This window comes from Haemorhous mexicanus, chromosome 30 (genome assembly GCF_027477595.1).
Source record: "Haemorhous mexicanus isolate bHaeMex1 chromosome 30, bHaeMex1.pri, whole genome shotgun sequence".
NCBI classification, from domain to species: domain Eukaryota; kingdom Metazoa; phylum Chordata; class Aves; order Passeriformes; family Fringillidae; genus Haemorhous; species Haemorhous mexicanus.
The window spans coordinates 4,925,298-4,948,818 of NC_082370.1; the positions used below are offsets into that span (position 1 = coordinate 4,925,298).

The 23,521-nt window shown below is 66.4% G+C and overlaps 1 protein-coding gene across 1 annotated transcript; it reads right to left on the reverse strand.

Annotated features, from left to right (window-relative positions):
• On the reverse strand, positions 1-23,462 carry TCF7L1 (transcription factor 7 like 1). The gene is made up of 12 exons (XM_059870501.1): positions 23,178-23,462; positions 23,039-23,099; positions 22,015-22,145; positions 9,781-9,864; positions 8,808-8,940; positions 7,507-7,609; positions 7,173-7,256; positions 5,445-5,588; positions 4,400-4,559; positions 3,012-3,119; positions 1,077-1,155; positions 1-1,009 (listed from the first exon to the last, which is right to left on the reverse strand). Exons 1-12 carry the CDS (start codon positions 23,376-23,378, stop codon positions 597-599), a joined length of 1,701 nt encoding a protein of 566 aa, XP_059726484.1. The 5' UTR covers positions 23,379-23,462; the 3' UTR covers positions 1-596.
• Positions 23,463-23,521: the final 59 nt, after the last annotated feature.

The window sequence follows — 23,521 nt, forward strand, 5'->3', positions numbered from 1 at the left end:
TGCAGCTGTAGTTTTATTTCCTTTTGTGAAAAATAACAGGATTTTGAGGTGATAAAAACACAACCCCTCCCAGGGCTCAGCCCCAGATCCTGCCCAGCCCAGCACGACGGCGGGCAGGAGCAGCATCCCCGGGGCAGGACCAGCCCCGTGCCAGGACAGGGCTGGCGACGGGAGCAGGATTTGGGAGCAGCTGGAGGCGTTCCTGCTCCTGGATCCGGGATGGAGTGCCAGTTCCAGTCCACACCTGCCGTGTCTGGTGCTGGCACCACCGTGAGGGTCCATCCCCGTGCCCCACGGCAGCGATGGGCACTCAGCTCCTCCCTCAGAGATCCCCAGCACCTTCTGGAGGGTCTATTCCATTTTTTTTCCTTTTTTTTTTCTCCTTTTTTTAATAAAAACAGTCTTTAGGTTGACTGCAGGCAGCAGCTCTGAGCAGAAAGCCCCTTCCTCCAGAGCCTGCTCCCAAAGAGTTCAGAAAGGGTCAAATATTGACCAATAATGGTTTTGGCTGCGTTTGAATCTTGATTGTGGCTTCTGCAATGTACAGCGGGGAGGGGACGGGGTGGGGAGGAGGACGGGAGGGCCAGGTGTGTCCCTCAGTCAGCAGGTTTGGTGACCAGGGACAGCGGCTGCGTCTGCAGCACGGCCAGGGCGGCGGGCACGGCACCGGGGGCGGCCAGCAGGGCCGGGGGGGTCCCCGAGGCAAAGGGGACGGGCCTGGAGAGCAGCGAGGAGGAGGAGGAGGAGGAGGAGGAGGAGGAGGAGGAGGAGGAGGAGGCTTTGCTGGCGAGGACGGCGAGCTGGGCCCTGGCCTCGGGCTTGGTGGTGAGCGAGAGCGGCTGGGCCTGCTCCGAGTGCGTGGCGGCCGGCGCGGCCGGCGAGGCCAGCGCGGCCGACGGCGTGGCCGGCGAGTCCAGCATGCTGCCGTGGGACGAGGCCGGGCTGGGGCACGGCTTCTCGGCCGGCAGGTAGGGCACGCAGGGCTTCTTGCTCTTGGCGGGCAGGGAGCCTGCGGGGACAGGCACGGCGTGAGGGGCGCGGCGCGGCGCGGGGGGACGCGGGCGGGGGGCACTCACCGTCGGCCTCGTGGCTCTGCTGCTGCTGCTGCTGCTGCTGCTGTGCCAGCTTCTCGCGCTTCCGCTTCTTCTTCTTGCCCTGGAAAGGAGAGCTTCAGCTCCTCCCGCAGCTCCTGCCCGCCACGGGGGTGCTGGGTGGGAAGCACGGCTGGCAGAGCCACGTGGAGGGGCTCGGCACTGTCACCCGCTGCCCCAGCAGCCTGAACTCTGCCCCCGAGCACAGCCAGCCCCCTCCCCAGCCCCCGAGCACAGCCAGCCCCCTCCCCAGCCCCCCAAACTGCCCCTGAGCACAGCCAGCCCCCTCCCCAGCCCCCCAAACTCTGCCCCCGAGCACAGCCAGCCCCCTCCCCAGCAGCCCAAACTCTGCCCCCGAGCACATCCAGCCCCCTCCCAGCACCCCAAACTCTGCCCCTGAGCACAGCCAGCCCCCTCCCCAGCAGCCAGAGCCCAGGAAGCACAGCTAGCCCCCTCCCAGCCCCCCAAACTGCCCCTGAGCACAGCCAGCCCCCTCCCCAGCAGCCCAAACTCTGCCCCCAGCACAGCCAGCCCCCTCCCCAGCACCCCAAACTCTGCCCCCGAGCACAGCCAGCCCCCTCCCAGCACCCCAAACTCTGCCCTTGAGCACAGCCAGCCCCCTCCCAGCAGCCCAAACTCTGCCCCCAGCACAGCCAGCCCCCTCCCCAGCCCCCCAAACTCTGCCCCTGAGCACAGCCAGCCCCCTCCCCAGCCCCCCAAACTCTGCCCCCGAGCACAGCCAGCCCCCTCCCCAGCACCCCAAACTCTGCCCCCGAGCACAGCCAGCCCCCTCCCCAGCACCCCAAACTCTGCCCCCGAGCACAGCCAGCCCCCTCCCCAGCACCCCAAACTCTGTCCCTGAGCACAGCCAGCCCCCTCCCCAGCCCCCCAAACTGCCCCTGAGCACAGCTAGCCCCCTCCCAGCCCCCCAAACTGCCCCTGAGCACAGCCAGCCCCCTCCCAGCCCCCCAAACTCTGCCCCTGAGCACAGCCAGCCCCCTCCCCAGCCCCCCAGCACAGCCAGCCCCCTCCCCAGCAGCCAGAGCCCAGGAAGCACAGCCAGCCCCCTCCCCAGCACCCCAAACTCTGCCCCCAGCACAGCCAGCCCCCTCCCCAGCCCCCCAAACTGCCCCTGAGCACAGCTAGCCCCCTCCCAGCCCCCCAAACTGCCCCTGAGCACAGCCAGCCCCCTCCCAGCCCCCCAAACTCTGCCCCCGAGCACAGCCAGCCCCCTCCCCAGCCCCCCAAACTCTGCCCCCGAGCACAGCCAGCCCCCTCCCCAGCCCCCCAAACTCTGCCCCTGAGCACAGCCAGCCCCCTCCCCAGCCCCCCAGCACAGCCAGCCCCCTTCCCAGCAGCCAGAGCCCAGGAAGCACATCCAGCCCCCTCCCAGCACCCCAAACTCTGCCCCTGAGCACAGCCAGCCCCCTCCCCAGCCCCCCAAACTCTGCCCCTGAGCACAGCCAGCCCCCTCCCCAGCAGCCCAAACTCTGCCCCTGAGCACAGCCAGCCCCCTCCCAGCCCCCCAAACTCTGCCCCCGAGCACAGCCAGCCCCCTCCCCAGCACCCCAAACTCTGCCCCCAGCACAGCCAGCCCCCTCCCAGCCCCCCAAACTCTGCCCCCGAGCACAGCCAGCCCCCTCCCAGCCCCCTAAACTCTGCCCCCGAGCACAGCCAGCCCCCTCCCAGCACCCCAAACTCTGCCCCCAGCACAGCCAGCCCCCTCCCCAGCGCCCCAAACTCTGCCCCTGAGCACAGCCAGCCCCCTCCCCAGCACCCCAAACTGCCCCCGAGCACAGCCAGCCCCCTCCCCAGCAGCCAGAGCCCAGGAAGCACAGCCAGCCCCCTCCCCAGCACCCCAAACTCTGCCCCCAGCACAGCCAGAGCTGTGGGGCTGGGGGCCCACGGGGTCACACGTACGTAGTTGTCCCGCGCCGACCAGGTCGGGTAGAGCTGCGAGTGCAGCTGCCGCTCCTTCCGCGCCAGCTCGTAGTACTTGGCCTGCTCCTCCCGTGAGAGCGAGTGCCACTGCGGGGCAGAGCATGCTGGGGACCCCAGAGCCACCCCAGGAACCCCCAGAGCCACGCTGGGGACCCCAGAGCCACCCCAGGAACCCCCAGAGCCACCCCAGGAACCCCCAGAGCCACGCTGGGGACCCCAGAGCCACCCCAGGAACCCCCAGAGCCACTCTGGGGACCCCAGAGCCGCCCCAGGAACCCCCAGAGCCACCCCAGGAACCCCCAGAGCCACGCTGGGGACCCCTAGAGCCACGCTGGGGACCCCAGAACCATGCTAGAGACCCCAAATGCACACCAGGAAAACCCAGTTACCTGCGAGGATGCCCAGAGCTATGCTGGAGACCTCAAAGCCATGCACTGGGAACTCCAGAGGTGGCTGGAATCCCCAAATCCACACTGCTGACCCTGAGCTCCTGCTGCTCTGGGCTGCAGAGCTCCATCCCTCCCCATCCCAGGTCACCAGGACCACCCTGGGGGTCCCCGGGCTGGCAGTGCCCAGATGTGGGGGCTGACCCAGGGGCTCGGAAGGGTCCCTGGGCTGGCAGTGCCCAGGTGTGGGCTCTGCAGGCTCCCTGGGCTGGCAGTGCCCAGGTGTGGGCTCTGCAGGCTCCCTGGGCTGGCAGTGCCCAGGTGTGGGCTCTGCAGGCTCCCCGGGCTGGCAGTGCCCAGGTGTGGGCTCTGCAGGCTCCCTGGGCTGGCAGTGCCCAGGTGTGGGCTCTGCAGGCTCCCTGGGCTGGCAGTGCCCAGGTGTGGGCTCTGCAGGCTCCCTGGGCTGGCAGTGCCCAGGTGTGGGCTCTGCAGGCTCCCTGGGCTGGCAGTGCCCAGGTGTGGGCTCTGCAGGCTCCCTGGGCTGGCAGTGCCCAGGTGTGGGCTCTGCAGGCTCCCTGGGCTGGCAGTGCCCAGGTGTGGGCTCTGCAGGCTCCCTGGGCTGGCAGTGCCCAGGTGTGGGCTCTGCAGGCTCCCTGGGCTGGCAGTGCCCAGGTGTGGGCTCTGCAGGGTTGCTGGGCTGGCAGTGCCCAGGTGTGGGCTCTGCAGGCTCCCTGAGCTGGCAGTGCCCAGGTGTGGGCTCTGCAGGCTCCCTGGGCTGGCAGTGCCCAGGTGTGGGCTCTGCAGGGTCCCTGGGCTGGCAGTGCCCAGGTGTGGGCTCTGCAGGCTCCCTGGGCTGGCACTGCCCAGGTGTGGGCTCTGCAGGCTCCCTGGGCTGGCAGTGCCCAGGTGTGGGCTCTGCAGGGTCCCTGGGTTGGCAGTGCCCAGGTGTGGGCTCTGCAGGGCCCCTGGGTCCCCCCGTACCCGCCGGCCCAGGATCTGGTTGATGGCCGCGCTCTCCTTCAGCGTGCACTCGGCCACCACCTTGGCCCTCATCTCCTTCATGTACAGCATGAAGGCGTTGAGCGGCTTCTTGATGTGGGGCTTCTTCTCCTCCTCCTTCTTCACCGCCACGGGGGATTTCCTGCCGTGGGAGGGAGCGGGACGGGGGGTCAGGACCCCCAGGAGCAGCCCCAGGGATGGGGGGGGTCAGGACCCCCGGGAGCAGCCCCAGGGATGGGGGGGTCAGGACCCCCGGGGCTGGGTCAGGACCCCCAGGAGCAGCCCCAGAGATTGGGGGGGTCAGGACCCCCGGAAGCAGCCCCAGGGATGGGGAGTCAGGATCCTCGGGAGCAGCCCCCAGGACTGGAGTCAGGACCCCCAGGAGCAGCCCCCGGGATGGGGGGGTCAGGACCCCCGGGAGCAGCCCCAGGGATGGGGGGGGTCAGGATCCCCAGCAGCAGCCCCCAGGGCTGGGGTCAGGACCCCCAGGAGCAGCCCCCGGGACTGGGGTCAGGACCCCGAGGAGCAGCCCCAGAGATGGGGGAGTCAGGATCCTTGGGAGCAGCCCCCGGGATGGGGGGTCAGGACCCCCAGGAGCAGCCCCAGGACTGGAGTCAGGACCCCCAGGAGCAGCCCCAGGGATGGGGGGTCAGGACCCCCGGGAGCAGCCCCAGGGATGGGGGGTCAGGACCCCCGGGAGCAGCCCCAGGGGCTGGGTCAGGACCCCCAGGAGCAGCCCCTGGGGCTGGGTCAGGACCCCCGGGAGCAGCCCCTGGGGCTGGGTCAGGACCCCCGGGAGCAGCCCCTGGGGCTGGGTCAGGACCCCCGGGAGCAGCCCCTGGGACTGGGTCAGGACCCCCAGGAGCAGCCCCTGGGACTGGGTCAGGACCCCCAGGAGCAGCCCCCGGGACTGGGTCAGGACCCCCGGGAGCAGCCCCAGGGATTGGGGGGGTCAGGACCCCCAGGAGCAGCCCCCGGGGCTGGGTCAGGACCCCCGGGAGCAGCCCCCCTCCCGTCCCCCACTCACGAGCTGCCTGCAGGGCTGGAGCTGGGCTGGGAGGGCTCCTGCTTGACGATGGGGGAGACGATGGTGGGGTGGGGGATGCCCGAGGGGTGCAGCCCGTGCGCGGGCGGCGGCACCATGTGCGGGGAGAAGCGGCTGGACATCAAACTGCGGGGGGCACAGCAGGGTGGGCACGGCAGCCAGGGACCCCCCAGAACCTCCCGGGTTCAGAGACCACCTGACCCCACCCAGCTGAGCTGGAAAGGCTGAGAACGTGCTGGGGCCCCAAAGGCACACTGGAAACCCCAAACCGTGCTGGAACCCCAGCCCACCCTAGAGACCCCAGCCCACCCTAGAGACCCCAACCCACCCTACAGACCCCAGCCCACCCTAGAGACCCCAACCCACCCTAGAGACCCCAACCCACCCTAGAGACCCCAACCCACTCTAGAGACCCCAAATCCACCCTAGAGACCCCAAATCCACCCTAGAGACCCCAGCCCACCCTAGAGACCCCAACCCACCCTAGAGACACCAAATCCACCCTAGAGACCCCAGCCCACCCTAGAGACCCCAAATCCACCTTAGAGACCCCAGCCCACCCTAGAGACCCCAACCCACCCTAGAGACATCAAATCCACCCTAGAGACCCCAACCCACCTTAGAGACCCCAAATCCACCCTAGAGGCCCCAAATCCACCCTAGAGACCCCAAATCCACCCTAGAGACCCCAAATCCACCCTAGAGACCCCAGCCCACCCTAGAGACCCCAGCCCACCCTAGAGACCCCAGATCCACCCTAGAGACCCCAGCCCACCCTAGAGACCCCAGCCCACCCTAGAGACCCCAGATCCACCCTAGAGACCCCAACCCACCCTAGAGACCTCAACCCACCCTAGAGACCCCAGCCCACCTTAGAGACCCCAACCCACCCTAGAGACCCCAGCCCACCTTAGAGACCCCAACCCACCCTAGAGACCCCAACCCACCCTAGAGACCCCAGATCCACCCTAGAGACCCCAGCCCACCCTAGAGACCCCAGCCCACCCTAGGGACCCCAAATCCACCCTAGAGACCCCAACCCACCCTAGAGACCCCAACCCACCCTAGAGACCCCAGATCCACTCTAGAGACCCCAGCCCACCCTAGAGACCCCAAATCCACCCTAGAGACCCCAAATCCACCCTAGAGGCCCCAAATCCACCCTAGAGGCCCCAAATCCACCCTAGAGACCCCAACCCACCCTAGAGACCCCAAATCCACCCTAGAGACCCCAGCCCACCCTAGGGACCCCAGCCCACCCTAGGGACCCCAGCCCACCCTAGGGACCCCCAAATCCACCCTAGAGACCCCAGCCCACCCTAGGGACCCCAAATCCACTCTACAGACCCCAGCCCACCCTAGAGACCCCAGCCCACCCTAGAGACCCCAGCCCACCCTAGGGACCCCAGCCCACCCTAGGGACCCCAAATCCTCTCTGCACTCCCCAAAGCCACGCTGGACACCCTGAGTCCACCTGAAAGCCCCCAGGTCCCAGCCCAGCTTTGAGATGGTGACCCTGGTCCAGCCCCAGCGATGCCCTGAGCCCATGGGATGTCCCCACTCCCCCACCCCTGGGGAGCAGCACGCCCTCCAGGGGCATTTTCAGCCGCCTGGGATTGGTCTGTGCCCAGGCTCTGTGCCCAGCCAGGAGTCCCAAAGCCAGTGCCAGCTCGGGGTGGCCCTGAGGGTCCCTGCCCTGCCGAGACCCACCTGGACATGGAGGCGTTCATGGCCAGGGCGGGGTACGGGTGCCGGAAGCCACCAGCAGGAATGGAGTACACGGGCTGTCCTTGCCTACAAAAACACGAGTTTCAGGGGGAAAAAAGATCCCTTTCCATTTCATGGGCACCCTTGGGCTGGTCTTTCCATCTGCAAGATTCCCAAGTTTTCCAGCTGCAGGGAGCCCCTCCCTTCCCACCCCACCAGAGCCTGCAGCATCCTGCTGAGCCTGCAGGAGAAGTGGATGGAGCAGCAGGAGGAGGAGGAGGAGGAGGGTCTCAGTGAGCCTCCCAGGGTCCCCGTGCCAGGGTCAGCCCGTCCTTACTGTGGCACGAGCCAGCCCAGCGGGTGTGGCAGCTGCCCCACGGCTCCAGGTGACAGCGGGTAGTAGGGGGGCAGCTCGGGGGGGTGCGGCGGCCGTGGGATCCCTGTGAGGGGCAGAGGGAGCCAGGAGGGGGGTCAGGACAGGGGCACGGCCCCAAGGAGCCCCCCGTGCCCTCCAGCACCTTTCCCTTGAGCACCCCTATCCCTCAGCAGGCGTCACCCAGGCTGGGCAGAGCTGAGACAGCCCCAGCAGAGCCCTGGGGGATCCCCACACCCCAGCCTGAGCTGTCCCTGGGCAAGGACCCCCCGGTCCCTGGCTGCACCCCCAGCCCCCTCCCAGACTGGCGTGAGGGGCAGAGGCAGCATCCATGAGAGAGCCCCTTGTTCCCAGCCCATTCCCCCTGCTCCCCCAGCTGTGTCCCCCAGCCCCGCTCACCCCCAGGGGTCCCCCAGGTGTCCCCCAGCCCCGCTCACCCCCAGGTGTCCCCCAGGTGTCCCCAGCCCTGCTCACCCCCAGGTGTCCCCCAGGTGTCCCCAGCCCAGCTCACCCCCAGGTGTCCCCCAGGTGTCCCCAGCCCTGCTCACCCCCAGGTGTCCCCCAGGTGTCCCCCAGGTGTCCCCAGCCCCGCTCACCCCCAGGTGTCCCCCAGCCGTGTCCCCCAGCCCCGCTCACCCCCAGGTGTCCCCCAGGTGTCCCCCCGGTGTCCCCAGCCCCGCTCACCCCCAGGGGTCCCCAGCCCCGCTCACCCCCAGGGGTCCCCCAGGTGTCCCCCAGCCCTGCTCACCCCCAGGTGTCCCCCAGGTGTCCCCCAGGTGTCCCCCAGCCCCACTCACCCCCAGGTGTCCCCAGCCCCGCTCACACCCAGGTGTCCCCCAGGTGTCCCCCAGGTGTCCCCCAGCCGTGTCCCCCAGCCGTGTCCCCCAGCCCCGCTCACCCCCAGGGGTCCCCCAGGTGTCCCCCAGCCCAGCTCACCCCCAGGTGTACCCCAGGTGTCCCCCAGGTGTCCCCCAGGTGTCCCCCAGCCCCGCTCACCCCCAGGTGTCCCCCAGGTGTCCCCCAGGTGTCCCCAGCCCTGCTCACCCCCAGGTGTCCCCCAGGTGTCCCCCAGGTGTCCCCAGCCCTGCTCACCCCCAGGTGTCCCCCAGGTGTCCCCCAGGGGTCCCCCAGGGGTCCCCCAGTCCCACTCACCCCCCGGTGTCCCCCAGGTGTCCCCCCGGTGTCCCCCAGCCGTGTCCCCCAGCCCCGCTCACCCCCAGGTGTCCCCCCAGGTGTCCCCCCGGTGTCCCCAGCCCCGCTCACACCCGTTTTGGGGTCGATCTCTGGGGACAGGTGGCCGGGCGGTGACCCGGGCGGGAAGGGCTCGCTGCTGTAGGTGATGAGCGGCGTCAGGGGGTGCATGTGATGGGCGTGCTGCACCACGGGCACCTTGTTGGACTGCGGGCAGAGCGTGTGGCACGGCTCACCCCACGGCAGCAGCCCCTGGCAGCGGGGCAGCACGGCCACGGCGCCCCGCCAGCCCTGCAGCTGCCCCGGGGACGGTGTCCCTGCCCTGGGGAAGGTGTCCCTGTGCCAGGGAAGGTGTCCCTGCCCCAGTGACAGTGTCCCTGCCCAGGGAAGGTGTCCCTGCCCCAGTGACGGTGTCCCTGCCCCAGGGAAGGTGTCCCTGTGCCAGGGAAGGTGTCCCTGTGCCAGAAAGTGTCCCTGCCCCAGTGACGGTGTCTCTGCCCCAGGGAAGGTGTCCCTGCCCCAGGGAAGGTGTCCCTGTGCCAGAGTCAGTGTCCCTGCCCCAGGGAAGGTGTCCCAGTGATGGTGTCCCTGCCCCAGTGATGGTGTCCCTGCCCCAGGGAAGGTGTCCCTGCCTTGGGAAGGTGTCCCTGCCTTGGGAAGGTGTCCCTGTGCCAGAGACAGTGTCCCTGCCCCAGTGACGGTGTCCCTGCCCCAGTGACGGTGTCCCTGCCCCGGGGAAGGTGTCCCTGTGCCAGGGAAGGTGTCCTTGCCCAGGGAAGGTGTCCCTGTGCCAGAAACAGTGTCCCTGCCCCAGAGACAGTGTCCCAGTGACGGTGTCCCTGCCCAGGGAAGGTGTCCCTGCCCCAGGGAAGGTGTCCCTGTGCCACAGACAGTGTCCCTGCCCCGGGGAAGGTGTCCCTGCCCCCTCTGCATTTAGGACCCCTCCCCAGCCCAAACCACTCCCGAATTCCCCACGGCATGGGAGAGGATCGCTGTCAGGACCTCGGGGTGCTGGGAGCCCACCCCGGGGCTGGGGGCTGCTCTCACCAGGTGGGCGGGCGAGGGCGAGCGGCTGTCCTTGAGCGTGGCCCCGGCCGGCACGTCCAGCAGCGGCCACTTCATCTGCAGGTACTGCGGGAGGGATGGACACTGCCTCCAGGAACCTCACACTCCCCGGCCCCAAAAACCCTGCCCCAGGCCTGAAACACCCCCCAGCCCCAAAATCACCCCAGCCCCGGCCTCAAACACCCCCTGACCCCAGAACAACACCCCCAACCCTGAAACATCCCACTCGGCCCCAAAACATTCCTACAGCCCTCCAAAATAACCCTAGTCCCAAAAGATTCCCCAGCCCCAAAACTTCCCCCAATCCCAAAATATTCCCTAGCTCTGAAACAACCCACTGACCCCAAAATATTCCCTGGCCTCGCCTGCACAGCCAGCTGAGGACACCCCAACCCACGGGCAAAGAGGTTTTGGGGGTTTTCTCCATTTCTGGGTTAACATCTCGCTGCACCTCCGGGGTGTCTCCCTGGCACCCCCAAAGAAAGGGGCTTTGTGCAGCGTTTGGGGGGCCAGAGGCATTTCCCCAGGACAGCAGGAGGGAGGGAGGGTCCCTGGAGATGCCAGGGCTGGAGAATGTGGGAATGTGGCTGGAGCAGCTGCCTGCAGGAATTTCCCCAAACACAAACCTTCCTGAGCTGAGGCAGCTGGAAGGAAAACCCAGCAGGAGTTTGGGGCAGCGTTAACCCTTCCAGGGCTGGGGGGTTCCTCCCCCCTCACACGGCCTCCTGTCACCCCCAAAGTGTCCCGAGTGTCCCCTGCAGCACCTCGGGCAGGGGCTGGCAGCTGGGACACCCCGCATGTGTCCCACAGCCTGGAATGTGGGGGGCCCCACGAGCCCGAGCTCACCGTGACTGCCAGCCCCACACCTCCCGTGGGCTGGCTGTGACCTGCCAGCTGTCACTGTCCCCCCTGGGCTCACTGCCACCCCAGGTTCACTGTCCCCCGTGGGCTGGCTGTGACCTGCCAGCTGTCACTGTCCCCCCTGGGCTCACTGTCACCCCATGTTCACTGTCACCCCTGGGCTCACTGCCACCCCAGGTTCACTATCATATCACCTGTGGGCTGGCCGTCACCTGCCAGCTTGCTGTCACCCCTGGGCTCACTGTCCCCCGTGGGCTCACTGCCACCCTAGGTTCACTGTCACCTCAGGCTCACTGTCCCCCGTGGGCTGGCCGTGACCTGCCAGCTGTCACTGTCCCCCCTGGGCTCACTGTCCCCCAGCCCTCCCTGGCAGGAGGAGCTGCTCCCCAAGGGGCAGCTTTGCTGCACCCTCCAAACCCAGCTCATCCTCAGCTCCAGGGCAGCCAGGATGTCCCAAGAACTCCAGGGCCACCCTGCAGCCACACTGGGGTGGCACTGGGGACCCCCAGCTGTCCCCAGCCGAGGCCCCACACTGGGGTGGCACTGGGGACCCCCAGCTGTCCCCAGCTGAGACCCCACACTGGGGTGGCACTGGGGACCCCCAGCTGTCCCCAGCTGAGACCCCACACTGGGGTGGCACTGGGGACCCCCAGCTGTCCCCAGCCAAGGCCCCACACTGGGGTGGCACTGGGGACCCCCAGCTGTCCCCAGCCGAGGCCCCACACTGGGGTGGCACTGGGGACCCCCAGCTGTCCCCAGTTGAGACCCCACACTGGGGTGGCACTGGGGACCCCCAGCTGTCCCCAGCCGAGGCCCCACACTGGGGTGGCACTGGGGACCCCCAGCTGTCCCCAGCTGAGACCCCACACTGGGGTGGCACTGGGGACCCCCAGCTGTCCCCAGCCGAGGCCCCACATTGGGGTGGCACTGGGGACCCCCAGCTGTCCCCAGCTGAGACCCCACACTGGGGTGGCACTGGGGACCCCCAGCTGTCCCCAGTTGAGACCCCACACTGGGGTGGCACTGGGGACCCCCAGCTGTCCCCAGCCGAGGCCCCACACTGGGGTGGCACTGGGGACCCCCAGCTGTCCCCAGCTGAGACCCCACACTGGGGTGGCACTGGGGACCCCCAGCTGTCCCCAGCCGAGGCCCCACATTGGGGTGGCACTGGGGACCCCCAGCTGTCCCCAGCTGAGACCCCACACTGGGGTGGCACTGGGGACCCCCAGCTGTCCCCAGCCAAGGCCCCACACTGGGGTGGCACTGGGGACCCCCAGCTGTCCCCAGCCGAGGCCCCACACTGGGGTGGCACTGGGGACCCCCAGCTGTCCCCAGCTGAGACCCCACACTGGGGTGGCACTGGGGACCCCCAGCTGTCCCCAGCCGAGGCCCCACATTGGGGTGGCACTGGGGACCCCCAGCTGTCCCCAGCTGAGACCCCACACTGGGGTGGCACTGGGGACCCCCAGCTGTCCCCAGTTGAGACCCCACACTGGGGTGGCACTGGGGACCCCCAGCTGTCCCCAGCCGAGGCCCCACACTGGGGTGGCACTGGGGACCCCCAGCTGTCCCCAGCTGAGACCCCACACTGGGGTGGCACTGGGGACCCCCAGCTGTCCCCAGCCGAGGCCCCACATTGGGGTGGCACTGGGGACCCCCAGCTGTCCCCAGCTGAGACCCCACACTGGGGTGGCACTGGGGACCCCCAGCTGTCCCCAGCCAAGGCCCCACACTGGGGTGGCACTGGGGACCCCCAGCTGTCCCCAGCCGAGGCCCCACACTGGGGTGGCACTGGGGACCCCCAGCTGTCCCCAGTTGAGACCCCACACTGGGGTGGCACTGGGGACCCCCAGCTGTCCCCAGCCGAGGCCCCACACTGGGGTGGCACTGGGGACCCCCAGCTGTCCCCAGCTGAGACCCCACACTGGGGTGGCACTGGGGACCCCCAGCTGTCCCCAGCCGAGGCCCCACATTGGGGTGGCACTGGGGACCCCCAGCTGTCCCCAGCCGAGGCCCTCGGTGCTCCCCCAGCTGTGTGACCGTGTCCAGGACAGGGCAGGAGGTGCCCCCAGCCCAGCTCAGGGGGCTCCCAGACCCCCCAGCCCAGGCCAGCGAGGGCTCGGGGACAGGCGGCGCGGGGGGACGGCACCGGGGAAGCTGCGGGGATAAAAGGCTGGCTCTCATCTCGAGGCCATTTCGGGAGCCTGGGGAAGGGAAAGGGGAAGGGAGCAAGAGGGGGAATCTTTCAAAATATACAAAGTGGGGGGAGCTGGTGAATGGTTCAGTGGTGAGGTGGAAAAATGACGCCCCCTCCCCATCCCTGGGACACAGCCCCCACTGTCCCCCCACCGGGTCCGAGCTGTGAAACAGCAGGAAAAAAAAAGAGGGAAATAGTTGAAAATCGGTCACATTCCAGAGAGATTAGAGCCAGTCCTGGGTCCTCCTTACCAGCCAATTAAAGCCAGGGGTAACCCCTTCCCTGCAGGAGCCCATCCCCCTGGGAGCCCCCAGACCCCCGGAGAAGGGGCCAGGGGATCCCCTGATGTCCCACTGGGGGCGTTCACCAGAGGATTTCCACTCCTCCTCCCCTGCCCAGGCACCAACCCAGCTGTGCTGCTTTCCTGGGAAGGGGAAGAGCCCCTGGTGGGGCTGGCTGGGGCCTGGGTCCCACCGTGGGTCCCACCGTGGGTCCTGCGTGTCCCAGGGCTGCAGGTCCCCGTGTGTCACATCCTGCTGCTGTGTCCCACCCCAGGGCTGCAGGTCCTGGCAGCTCCACCTGCTGATGTCCCATGTCCCGGGGGAGTTTGTCACCCTGTCCCAGGGTTCCACCACCCAGCTGCGTGTCCCAGCCCCTCCTGTCCCTCTGTCCTGGTCCCAGCCCCTCCTGTCCCTCTGTCCTTGTCCCAGCCCCTCCCATCCCTCTGTCCTGGTCCCAGCCCCTCCTGTCCCTCTGTCCTGGTCCCAGCCCCTCCTGACCCTCTGTCCTTGTCCCAGCCCCTCCTGTCCCTCTGTCCTGGTCGCAGCCCCTCCTGTCCCTCTGTCCTGGTCCCAGCCCCTCCTGTCCCTCTGTCCTTGTCCCAGCCCCTCCTGTCCCTCTGTCCTGGTCCCAGCCCCTCCCGTCCCTCTGTCCTTGTCCCAGCCCCTCCTGTCCCTCTGTCCTTGTCCCAGCCCCTCCTGTCCCTCTGTCCTTGTCCCAGCCCCTCCTGTCCCTCTGTCCTGGTCCCAGCCCCTCCTGTCCCTCTGTCCTTGTCCCAGCCCCTCTTGTCCCAGCACTGCTGTGCAGGTGAGAAGGGCTTTCTGAGGGAACTGGGTTTTCCAGGCTGGATCCCAGGTGTCCCAGGATCACCCAGCCCAGCCCAGCTCCACTCTCCAGGCTCTCCAACTCATCCCAGTGCTGCTCATCCCATCACTTGTCCCAGCACAGGCTCCTCCCTGCTGGGATCAAAGCCTTGGTACCCCTGGCCTCGTTTTGGGACAGAAAAGCTGTTTGGGACCACCTGGGGCAGGAGCCTCCCTTTGCCTGCAGAGGCTCCAGCCCAGAGAGGACCCCCGAGGAGCCCCCTGGGGAGGACCCAGGTGATCCCAGGATGTGAGTGCTCCGCCCCCTCCCCAAACCCCCCAGGTGAGCTGGGACGATTCCCACAGGCATTTAAGCACCCATCCCTTTGTCCCAGAGCAGGAGGCAGGGAATGGCCACCCACCCTCATGCCAATCCCCTTTCCAGCCTGAATTCCCAGGGCTCTGCAGAGTCCCCGGAGCCCCCCTGGAGACCCCCAGACTCCCAGCCTGTTTGCACAGCTGCAGGACAACCAACAGCCCTTCCCCCTCCTGCCTCTGCTCCCTTTCCCCCAAAATTCATCCCAAAGTCACGCCAGGCCAGGCAGCACGGCCAAGCACGAGGGCAGAAAATGGGGGTTTGCAGGATGTTTGAGGGAGGCCCCCAAAATCTTTGTCCAGGTGTGGCCACTGCAGCCCCATGGCACCCCCAGATCCAGCTTTGAGCCGTGTCACCGGCTTGTTTGGGGAAAAAACACCCAAATTTGGCTCCAGGAGTGGCAGGGAATGTGATTTTTGGGAGAAATGGGGATTCTGGGCTCATCCAGTTCCTCAGAACTTTGTGCTTGGGCTGAGAAGGTGAGAAAAAACCCCCAAACCTGCCCTGGCAGGAGGGTCTGGGGCTGCAGCCAGGGGGGCTGCAAGGGGGATGGCACCAGTGGGGACTGGGGGAAGCCCCAAACTGGGGGAAAAAGGGACTGGGAAGGGGGAAAAGGAGAGGGAATGTGGGACCTGGTCTCTCACCTTCCTGAGGCAGGACTGGGTGTCCTTCCCAGCCCAACAAACCTCCCCAGTGCCAACAACCAGGGAGCAAAGCCAGGAGCATCCTGGCCCCACAGCTGCTGCATTCCCTGGGATAACTGGGGAGGCAGAAATCCCAATTACAGCTGGATTTACAGCCCCGGCAAGGAGACATAAATCTCTCCCCCACCCCCGCCATCCATTGGCTTCCCAGCCAAATAATCTCCTCCAGATGCTGCCCATGAACACCAGGATGACAAACTCCAGCCAGGAGACTCCTGGGAGGGTCTCCTGCACCCTCACACCCCAGGGAGAACCCCAAAAATCCCCCAAAAGAGGAGTTATTTTCCCTGCAGGACTCAGGGTTTCTCCAGGCTGATACGGGGTTGAGGAGACATCTCCACGTTCCCTTCTGGCATTTTTGGTGACACCAGCCAGGCAGAGGGTGTCCCAGCTGGGGACAGGGATTTTGGGGAGGGAATGATGCTTGTGACAGCCTAACAGCAGATGATTGTCCATTCCCATAACAGCCACAGACACCAGGTGGGAAATGCCACTGGGGCTGGGAGATGAAAAATAAGTAAAAAACCCCAAAAAACCTCAATTTGGGAGGAGCTTGGAGAGGAGGCACCTGTGCAGCCTGATCCCCACCCACAGATCCCATGTCCCCACCCTGGGGACACTGGTGGCATCCGAGGGACAGCTGGGTGCCAGAGGAAGGTGGGATTGGAGGGGATTGGAGGGGGTGGGTGGGGTGGGATGGGGTGGGATGGGATTGGAGGAGGTGGGATGGGGTGGGGTGGGATTGGAGGGGGTGGGGTGGGGCGGGGTGGGGCAGGGTGGGGCGGGGCGGGGTGGGGCGGGGCGGGGTGGGGTTGGATGGGGCGGGGTGGGGTGGGGTGGGGTGGGATTGGAGGGGATGGGGTGGGGCGGGGCGGGGTGGGGCAGGGTGGGGTGGGGCGGGGCGGGGTGGGGCAGGGTGGGGCGGGGCGGGGTGGGGCGGGGCGGGGTGGGGTTGGATGGGGCGGGGTGGGGTGGGGTGGGGTGGGATTGGAGGGGATGGGGTGGGGCGGGGCGGGGTGGGGCAGGGTGGGGTGGGGCGGGGCGGGGTGGGGCAGGGTGGGGCGGGGTGGGGTGGGGCGGGGTGGGGTGGGGTTGGATGGGGCAGGGTGGGGCGGGGTGGGGTGGGGCGGGGTGGGGTGGGGCGGGGTGGGGTTGGATGGGGCGGGGTGGGGTGGGGTGCTGGGGATGAGGCTGGAGCACTGCAGTGGGGACAGCCCAGGGTGGCCCTGGCCCACACTGGGTGCCCCAAGCATCCCAAGCCTCCCCCACCCAGAGAGGACCCCACTCCCAGCCCCTGCTCCCTGTCCCCACACCCAGTGCCCCAAACCCTGCTGCTGGCCCAGGCTTCTGTCTGCAGCTCCCAGACCTGAATGGATCCATTCATGTCCTGCATCCTCCTGGGGATCCCAGTGGGAGCAGCAGGCTCAGCCTGCCTCAGCACCAACCACCCTGTCCCAGAGCCCCCAGAGCATCCTCGGGCTGGGCTGGCACCAGCACAGCCAGCTCCTGTCCCACAGCCCCTGGAGATGACACCAGCACAGCCAGCTCCTGTCCCACAGCCCCTGGGCTGACACCAGCACAGCCAGCTCCTGTCCCAGAGCCCCCAGAGCTGACACCAGCACAGCCAGCTCCTGTCCCACAGCCCCTGGGCTGGCACCAGCACAGCCAGCTCCTGTCCCACAGCCCCTGGAGATGACACCAGCACAGCCAGCTCCTGTCCCACAGCCCCTGGGCTGACACCAGCACAGCCAGCTCCTGTCCCACAGCCCCAGAGCTGGCACCAGCACAGCCAGCTCCTGTCCCACAGCCCCAGAGCTGACACCAGCACAGCCAGCTCCTGTCCCACAGCCCCTGGGCTGACACCAGCACAGCCAGCTCCTGTCCCACAGCCCCAGAGCTGACACCAGCACAGCCAGCTCCTGTCCCACAGCCCCTGGGCTGGCACCAGCACAGCCAGCTCCTGTCCCACAGCCCCTGGAGATGACACCAGCACAGCCAGCTCCTGTCCCACAGCCCCTGGAGATGACACCAGCACAGCCAGCTCCTGTCCCACAGCCCCTGGGCTGACACCAGCACAGCCAGCTCCTGTCCCACAGCCCCCAGGGCTGACACCAGCACAGCCAGCTCCTGTCCCACAGCCCCTGGGCTGACACCAGCACAGCCAGCTCCTGTCCCACAGCCCCCAGGGCTGACACCAGCACAGCCAGCTCCTGTCCCACAGCCCCTGGGCTGACACCAGCACAGCCAGCTCCTGTCCCACAGCCCCTGGAGATGACACCAGCACAGCCAGCTCCTGTCCCAGAGCCCCAGAGCTGACACCAGCACAGCCAGCTCCTGTCCCACAGCCCCTGGGCTGACACCAGCACAGCCAGCTCCTGTCCCAGAGCCCCAGAGCTGACACCAGCACAGCCAGCTCCTGTCCCACAGCCCCTGGAGATGACACCAGCACAGCCAGCTCCTGTCCCACAGCCCCAGAGCTGACACCAGCACAGCCAGCTCCTGTCCCAGAGCCCCTGGGCTGGCACCAGCACAGCCAGCTCCTGTCCCACAGCCCCTGGGCTGGCACCAGCACAGCCAGCTCCTGTCCCAGAGCCCCTGGGCTGGCACCAGCACAGCCAGCTCCTGTCCCACAGCCCCTGGGCTGGCACCAGCACAGCCAGCTCCTGTCCCACAGCCCCCAGAGCTGACACCAGCACAGCCAGCTCCTGTCCTGCCCCTCCCTGCCCTCTGCCAAGCCCTGAGCAGCGTCCCCAAGGATCCCCAGCGTCCCCAGGGATCCCCGGGCTGAACACACAGGGTGAAATCCTTGCCAAAAAAACACCAGAAACGGCAATCCGGGAAGGGGCACATCAGCCCTCCCCCCTCCTCCTCCTCCTCCTCGGGAGCCTTCCCACCTCCATCCCCTTCCCCAGACTCCCAGAGAGGAACACAACAGAGCCGCTCCCGACCCCTCTTCCCTTATCCCTCCTCTTCCTCCATCCAGGATGCACCGGGCACTTCCCCCCGGGTTCCTCTTCCCTCCCAAGCTCCCGCCTGCGACTTCAAGGAAGGAAAACTAATGAAAAGCAGCTGCTGGGAATTCCAGAAGGATGATGAATGCGCCTCAGTCCCGGAACAATCCCAGGGCTGAGCAGAGGCGCCCCGAGCACTTACTTCATCGCTTTAATTTGGGAATCGTGTTAGAAAAGGAGGGAGGAGGGAGATTTGGGGGGCGGGGGGGAGTGGAAACCTCCTGTAGGTCTGCAAACTCCGCCCGCAGGGTAATTAGCCGAAGAGCATAATTAAGGAGCGGGATAAAGGGGCCATTGTGTGCGGCAGCTCTGCAGAGCGGGCGGGAGAGTCTGGGAGGAGGGAAACTGAGGCACGGGGAGGGCTCAGGGCCGGCAAGGGCTGGATCAGCCCAGCAGCTGCACGGAGCGACACGGGCAAGCCAAAGAGTGGGAAAAAACAGGGTTTTTCCTTAATATTTACCAGGTGGGGAAGGAAGGCGGCGCTGATGGGGGCAAATCCCAAATCAACCAGAAAATCCCGAATTAGTGCAGCAGGAAGGAGGAACTGCCGTGGTCCCAGGAGGCTGAGCATCGAGCGAGCCCCCACGCCAGAAAAATCCCCCCATTCCAACACCTCCATCCGCATCCCAATGCCAAAATCCCTCCAGGCTCTGCCAGAACCGCCAGCAAGACCCGCCCGGTTTTTGGAGCAGCCCTTTTCCCTGCCAAAAATCCGTATTTTAATCATTTTCCTTGGCAGCAGCGCAGTTAAGGATCTATTTTCTTTAGGAGACAGATAGGGCTCTGTATCCTCGGGAATTCATCGCAGGAGTGGCGCAAAAAAAGCCGGAATAAGTCCAGGTTATGGATTTTTCCCTCATTTATTTTGGGATCGCAGCCTGCCGAGGCGCATTAATTACACCGAGGTGCATTAATTACACCGGCATGGCGTCGGGAGAGCTGTTTGGATGGAATTCCACGCCCGAGGAAGGTTTGGATTTATTTAAATCCTCGCCTCCAGACTCGAATTCCTGGGGTTAAACTGGTTTTTTTGGGAATAGTGCCAATCCTGCGCATGGTCTCGGCTTCGCTGCTCCGTGCCTGGTTCCCATCCTCTTCCCAAGCAGGAGGAAGATGCTGGGATGAGGTTTTACCCCGTATGGATCCCTCTCATTCTGGGGTTGGGGTAAAACCCATCAACTCCACACCATCCTGATGGAATGGATCCGGCAGCACGGCCATAGGGATTTGCATCCATCCATCCAGCTCAGGCACATCCAGAGAATTTCCTCTCCAGCCACCTCGGAGACCTTTGTGTTGTTGGGAATGATCCCAAGGAGCCAAACAGAGCCCCACAGGTGCCCAGCTCCTGATTCCCCACCAGGAAAACCAGGCAGAATCGCTGCTCCAAACAATGCCATCCTTAGATTCCAACAAATTCCTTCACCAGCAAAGCAGAGCCCCAAAAATCCTCCCTGGACAGAAACTGCCAGGAAAGTGATACTGGGGACCACGGAGACTTCCCAATCCCAGGATCCCATTTGGAAGTAACCCAGGAGCAAAGTGAATTCACTCAGGTTGAAGAGCAGGAGCATCCGTCCATTGGGGCTGGGTGGGTTGGCACAGGGGTGTGACTTCTCCTGGTTTGGAGCGTGGGAAGGCACCGTGTAACCAGATTCCTAAACGTTTCCCAGATTTCCATAGACATCCCAGATTTCTAAAGATTTTGGAGTGGAGAAATGCAGAATGCCCGGTATTTCAAAATAAGTCCTTCAGCTGTTTGTCAGATCAGCCCTGGCACCTGCAGGCTCATCCATGCCCAGGATCCACCACCTTCCTGGAGCACCTCCTGGCCCTGGAGGTTATTTGGGCTTTGGGTTTCTTCTCCTAAAATCTTCTTCTCCCTTCCCTCCACAGCACCTGGCTGCGAAACACGAGGCTGGGTTCCCCGGCCTCCGGGATGGCTGGGTCCTGCAGACCACTCCTTCCCTCCAGCGCTGGGCCAAAACAAGGAGACGAGGGAGAGGTGGTTCCCAGGGCAGCCCGTGCCTCCTGCCACCCCGGAGTTCCGCGTGTCCAGGCTCATCCAGAGGGTGGGAGGCGGGTTTGGAGCTCGGCGCTGCAGGGCTGGATCCAGAGCGGACTGGGAGGCTGCTTCCAGCAGAAGGCTGGGAAGCTGTGCCTGGATGCATCCAGGAGGGATCAGGGGGCTGTGTCCAGCTGTGACTGGATGCTTCCGGAGGGATTGGGGGGCTGTGTCCAGCAGAGGGCTGGGAAGCTGTGCCCAGGTGTTTCCAGGTGCTGTGTCCAGCTCCATCGAGGATTCTGTTCCCAGAAGGCTGCAGTGAGCATTGAGGAGGCTGAGCCTGCATGGATCCAGGGTCAGATCCAGGATGCTGTGCCCAGATGGATTCAGGACGGGGTCAGGGATGCCTGGATGGATCAGGAACAGGATCCAACAGGAGATCAAGCATGCTGTGCCAGCAGGCTCTGGTGTGGGAGGGAGGATGCTGCACAGGATCACAGGTGCTGTGCCCGGCTGGATCCAGACCAGGACCAAGGACGCTCTGTCCTGCAGTCTTCTGTTTGATTGAGGATGCTGAGCCTTGCTGGGGCTGGCACAGGATCAGGGGTGCTGTGCCCAGATGGACCCAATCTGGGACTGGGGACACTGTGCCCATGCAGGGGCACGATGCCACCCTGGGATCTGGGGGATCCCTGTGCTGCCATGCCGTGGGAAGGGGGCTCGGTGCTGGGCAGAGCTCAGCTGCTCTCTGTGCGCGAGTGGCCGTGGGATCCAGAGCATCACAAAACTCACCCAGCCCACCCCCAGCATTCCCAGTCCCCCCCCACACCCCTCACTAACTGGAGGCCCCATTCCGCCGGAATTCAGCCCAAATCCTCGCTTTCCCAACCCCAGTCCTCCCCCTGAAACATCCGGGAGGCGACACCGGCTCCAGCCCCTGTTAATTAATCTCCTTTCTGGGATTCATTAAATCATCGTTAGTGGCCGCTTGTGACGGATCCCAAGCCCAATCCCTTCTCATTATCCCGCATTCCTTGCCAGTGTTTGGCATCGCGGTCAGTCCTGCTTCATCCCCAAAACCTCATAATCCCAAGAGTGACAAATTGGGAATACAACATTTATCCAGCCGCCGGCAAAACGCCGGGGTAATTAGCTGATCTGCCCTCCCCATCCCGGGATTTGCACTGCACGCCCCTCCAACCAGTTGCTTCCAGGAAAGCAAAAGTAGGAAAACACTGAAAATACGGAAAACCCTCCAGGGGAACCAGCCGGGTCCCGGGATTTCCAGCCATTATCAACATTGCTACCCCAGCAGGTTCCACATGGGAACACAGTTCCTGTGGGTCCGGAGGAATAACGTGGAAAAGCATCACCGGAGCGAGAAATACACCTGGACAATCGGGAGCGAGGGGGGCTCCAGCCCGGGGGTCCCACTGTCAGCATCCCTCCCCGGAGGCTCGGGACCCCGGAGGGCTGAGAATTCCTGCCAGGATGGCCCTGCAGGAGCACCTTGTGCTCCTAAAACACCTCCACATCCCCCAAATTTCTTCGGGATGCTGCTCAAGAGGTTGAGCGGGATGGTTTGGGGGTCGAGGGATTCTGCTGAGGGGAGGGGGTCGCTCCCCCTCTCCCAGCCCCCCCAGTTCTCGCTCAATTTGCTTAATCACTTCTCCCCCCGCGGCCAATGTTGGCCCATTAACGGCTTTAAAACCCTTTTAAATGAGAAAAGCAGCAGCTCAGGGTCAGGTTTCGGGGCGGGTCCCCCGGAGCGAAGCCCCCCCAAACTCCCCACCCCCCTCAAAGCTCCCCCACAAAAGGGGCGAAGTGAGCCAAAACTAAAAGAAATAAACCAAATTTCTCGGGTTTTTTCCTTTAGCATCAGGCGGTCGCTTTCCAGCAGGACGGGCTGTGAGGCTTAGGGGGGTCTGAGCTCCCGCAAAAGGTGAGGAGAGGCTGGGGAGGGTCCGGGGGGGCACTTACGGTGCGGGCTCCGCCGGGGGAGAGGGCTCCGTTGGCGAGGTAGGGGCTGCCCAGCTCCGGGAGCATCAGGAAGGGGTAGCCGGGGTACGGGGGGCCCTTAAAAAAAGCCCCATCTTGCTGTCGTCTGACCACTGGGGAGAGAAGGAAGGGGGGCGTCAGGGGGCGGCGGGTGGGGGGCGCACGGCGGGGTGCGGGGGGGGTTGCCCAAGTCCCGTGGGGGAGGTCCCTGGATCCTCCGGGGGTCTCCGCCTGGGGGAGGGCGCCCAAGGAATGTTGGGGGGTCCTTGGTTCTCATGGAGGGTGGGTGGGTCCCTCTGGGGAGCGCAAGTCGCTGGGGGGGGGGTCCTTGATTTTCTGGGGGTTTCTACTTGGGGGGCACCTGGGTACGTCCCTCTGGGGGTGCCCAAGTCCCTTAGGGGGGTCTTCGGAGGATCTCCGCTGGGGAGGGGCCCGGAGAGGTCCCTTGGGGGTGCCCCTGGTTCTTCTAGGGGGGTCCCTGCCGCTGGGGACGGGGATCTCGGCTGCGGGGCGCAGTCCCGGGGGTGGCGGGTCCCGGTGCCGGTCACTCCCCGAACGGAGCCGGCCCCGGGGGCGTCCCGAGCCCGCTGCTCCGTGGAGCCACGGGGGGCACCGATCCATCCCCGGGAAGCGACCGGGGCCGGTGACCGGGGCGGGGGGGTGGGAGAGGGGACACGGGAGCTGAACCGGGGGACACGGCGGGTGGGCACACGGGGGGGGCGAGGACACGGAGGGGGGAATTGGGGGAGGGGGTGAGGACACCAGGGAGAGGAACACGGCGGGCGGGACACGGGGGGAGCGGGACACGGGGGGACACACAGGGATGAGGACACGGCCCTGGGGGGACACCCGGGGAGGAGCGGAGGACACGGGGAGCGGAGACGGGGGGGGCACACAAGGGGTCCCGCCCGCAGCCGGGGGCGGAAACAAAGAAGTTGGGAAGTGTCGGCGGGTCCCGGGGGATGCGGCGGGGAGCGGGGGGGCGCCGGGAGGGGGGGTCCGGTACCTTCTGCCAGAGAGTCCCGCGGCTTCTGGAAACTTTCCCGGGGCGGCGGGGGCCGCTCCGCCTGCGGGGAGAGGCGGTGAGCGGAGCGGGGCCGGGCGGGGGGCGCCTCCCCCCGGCTCCCCGCCGCCCCTCGCCTCACCTCGGGGCCGGGGCCGACCACGGGGCCGGGGCCCCCCCGGTTCTCGGTCTCGCTGACCAGCGAGGACTTGAGCTCGTCCAGGTCCCCGTGGGCCGAGCCGCGCCCCGCGCCCTTGTCCTGCTCCTCGCCCTCGTCCTGGAAGGCGATGAGCTCGTCGGGGGCCCCCAGGTCGTCTCCCCCCGTCGGTTCCAGCTGCGGCATCGTGGGGTCCCGCCCCGGCCCCGCCGGGCCCCGCCGCCGCCGCCGCCACCGCCCGGAGGGTCGGGAATGCGCGGGGCGGCGGGGCGGGGAGGAGCCGGGATGCAAACCGACACCGGGGGCCGGGCAGGGGCTCGCGCCGCCCC

What these genes read in the sequence shown, in the direction of transcription:
- TCF7L1 (XM_059870501.1), bottom strand. Translation starts at nt 23,378, where the DNA reads ATGCCGCAGCTGGAACCGACGGGGGGAGACGACCTGGGGGCCCCCGAC. An exon ending in GCGGGACTCTCTGGCAGAAG is followed by an intron (nt 22,146 to 23,038) that starts GTACCGGACCCC and finishes TTCTCTCCCCAG; the next exon opens with TGGTCAGACGACAGCAAGAT. An exon ending in CTGGGCTGGCTCGTGCCACA is followed by an intron (nt 7,257 to 7,506) that starts GTAAGGACGGGC and finishes GTGTTTTTGTAG; the next exon opens with GCAAGGACAGCCCGTGTACT.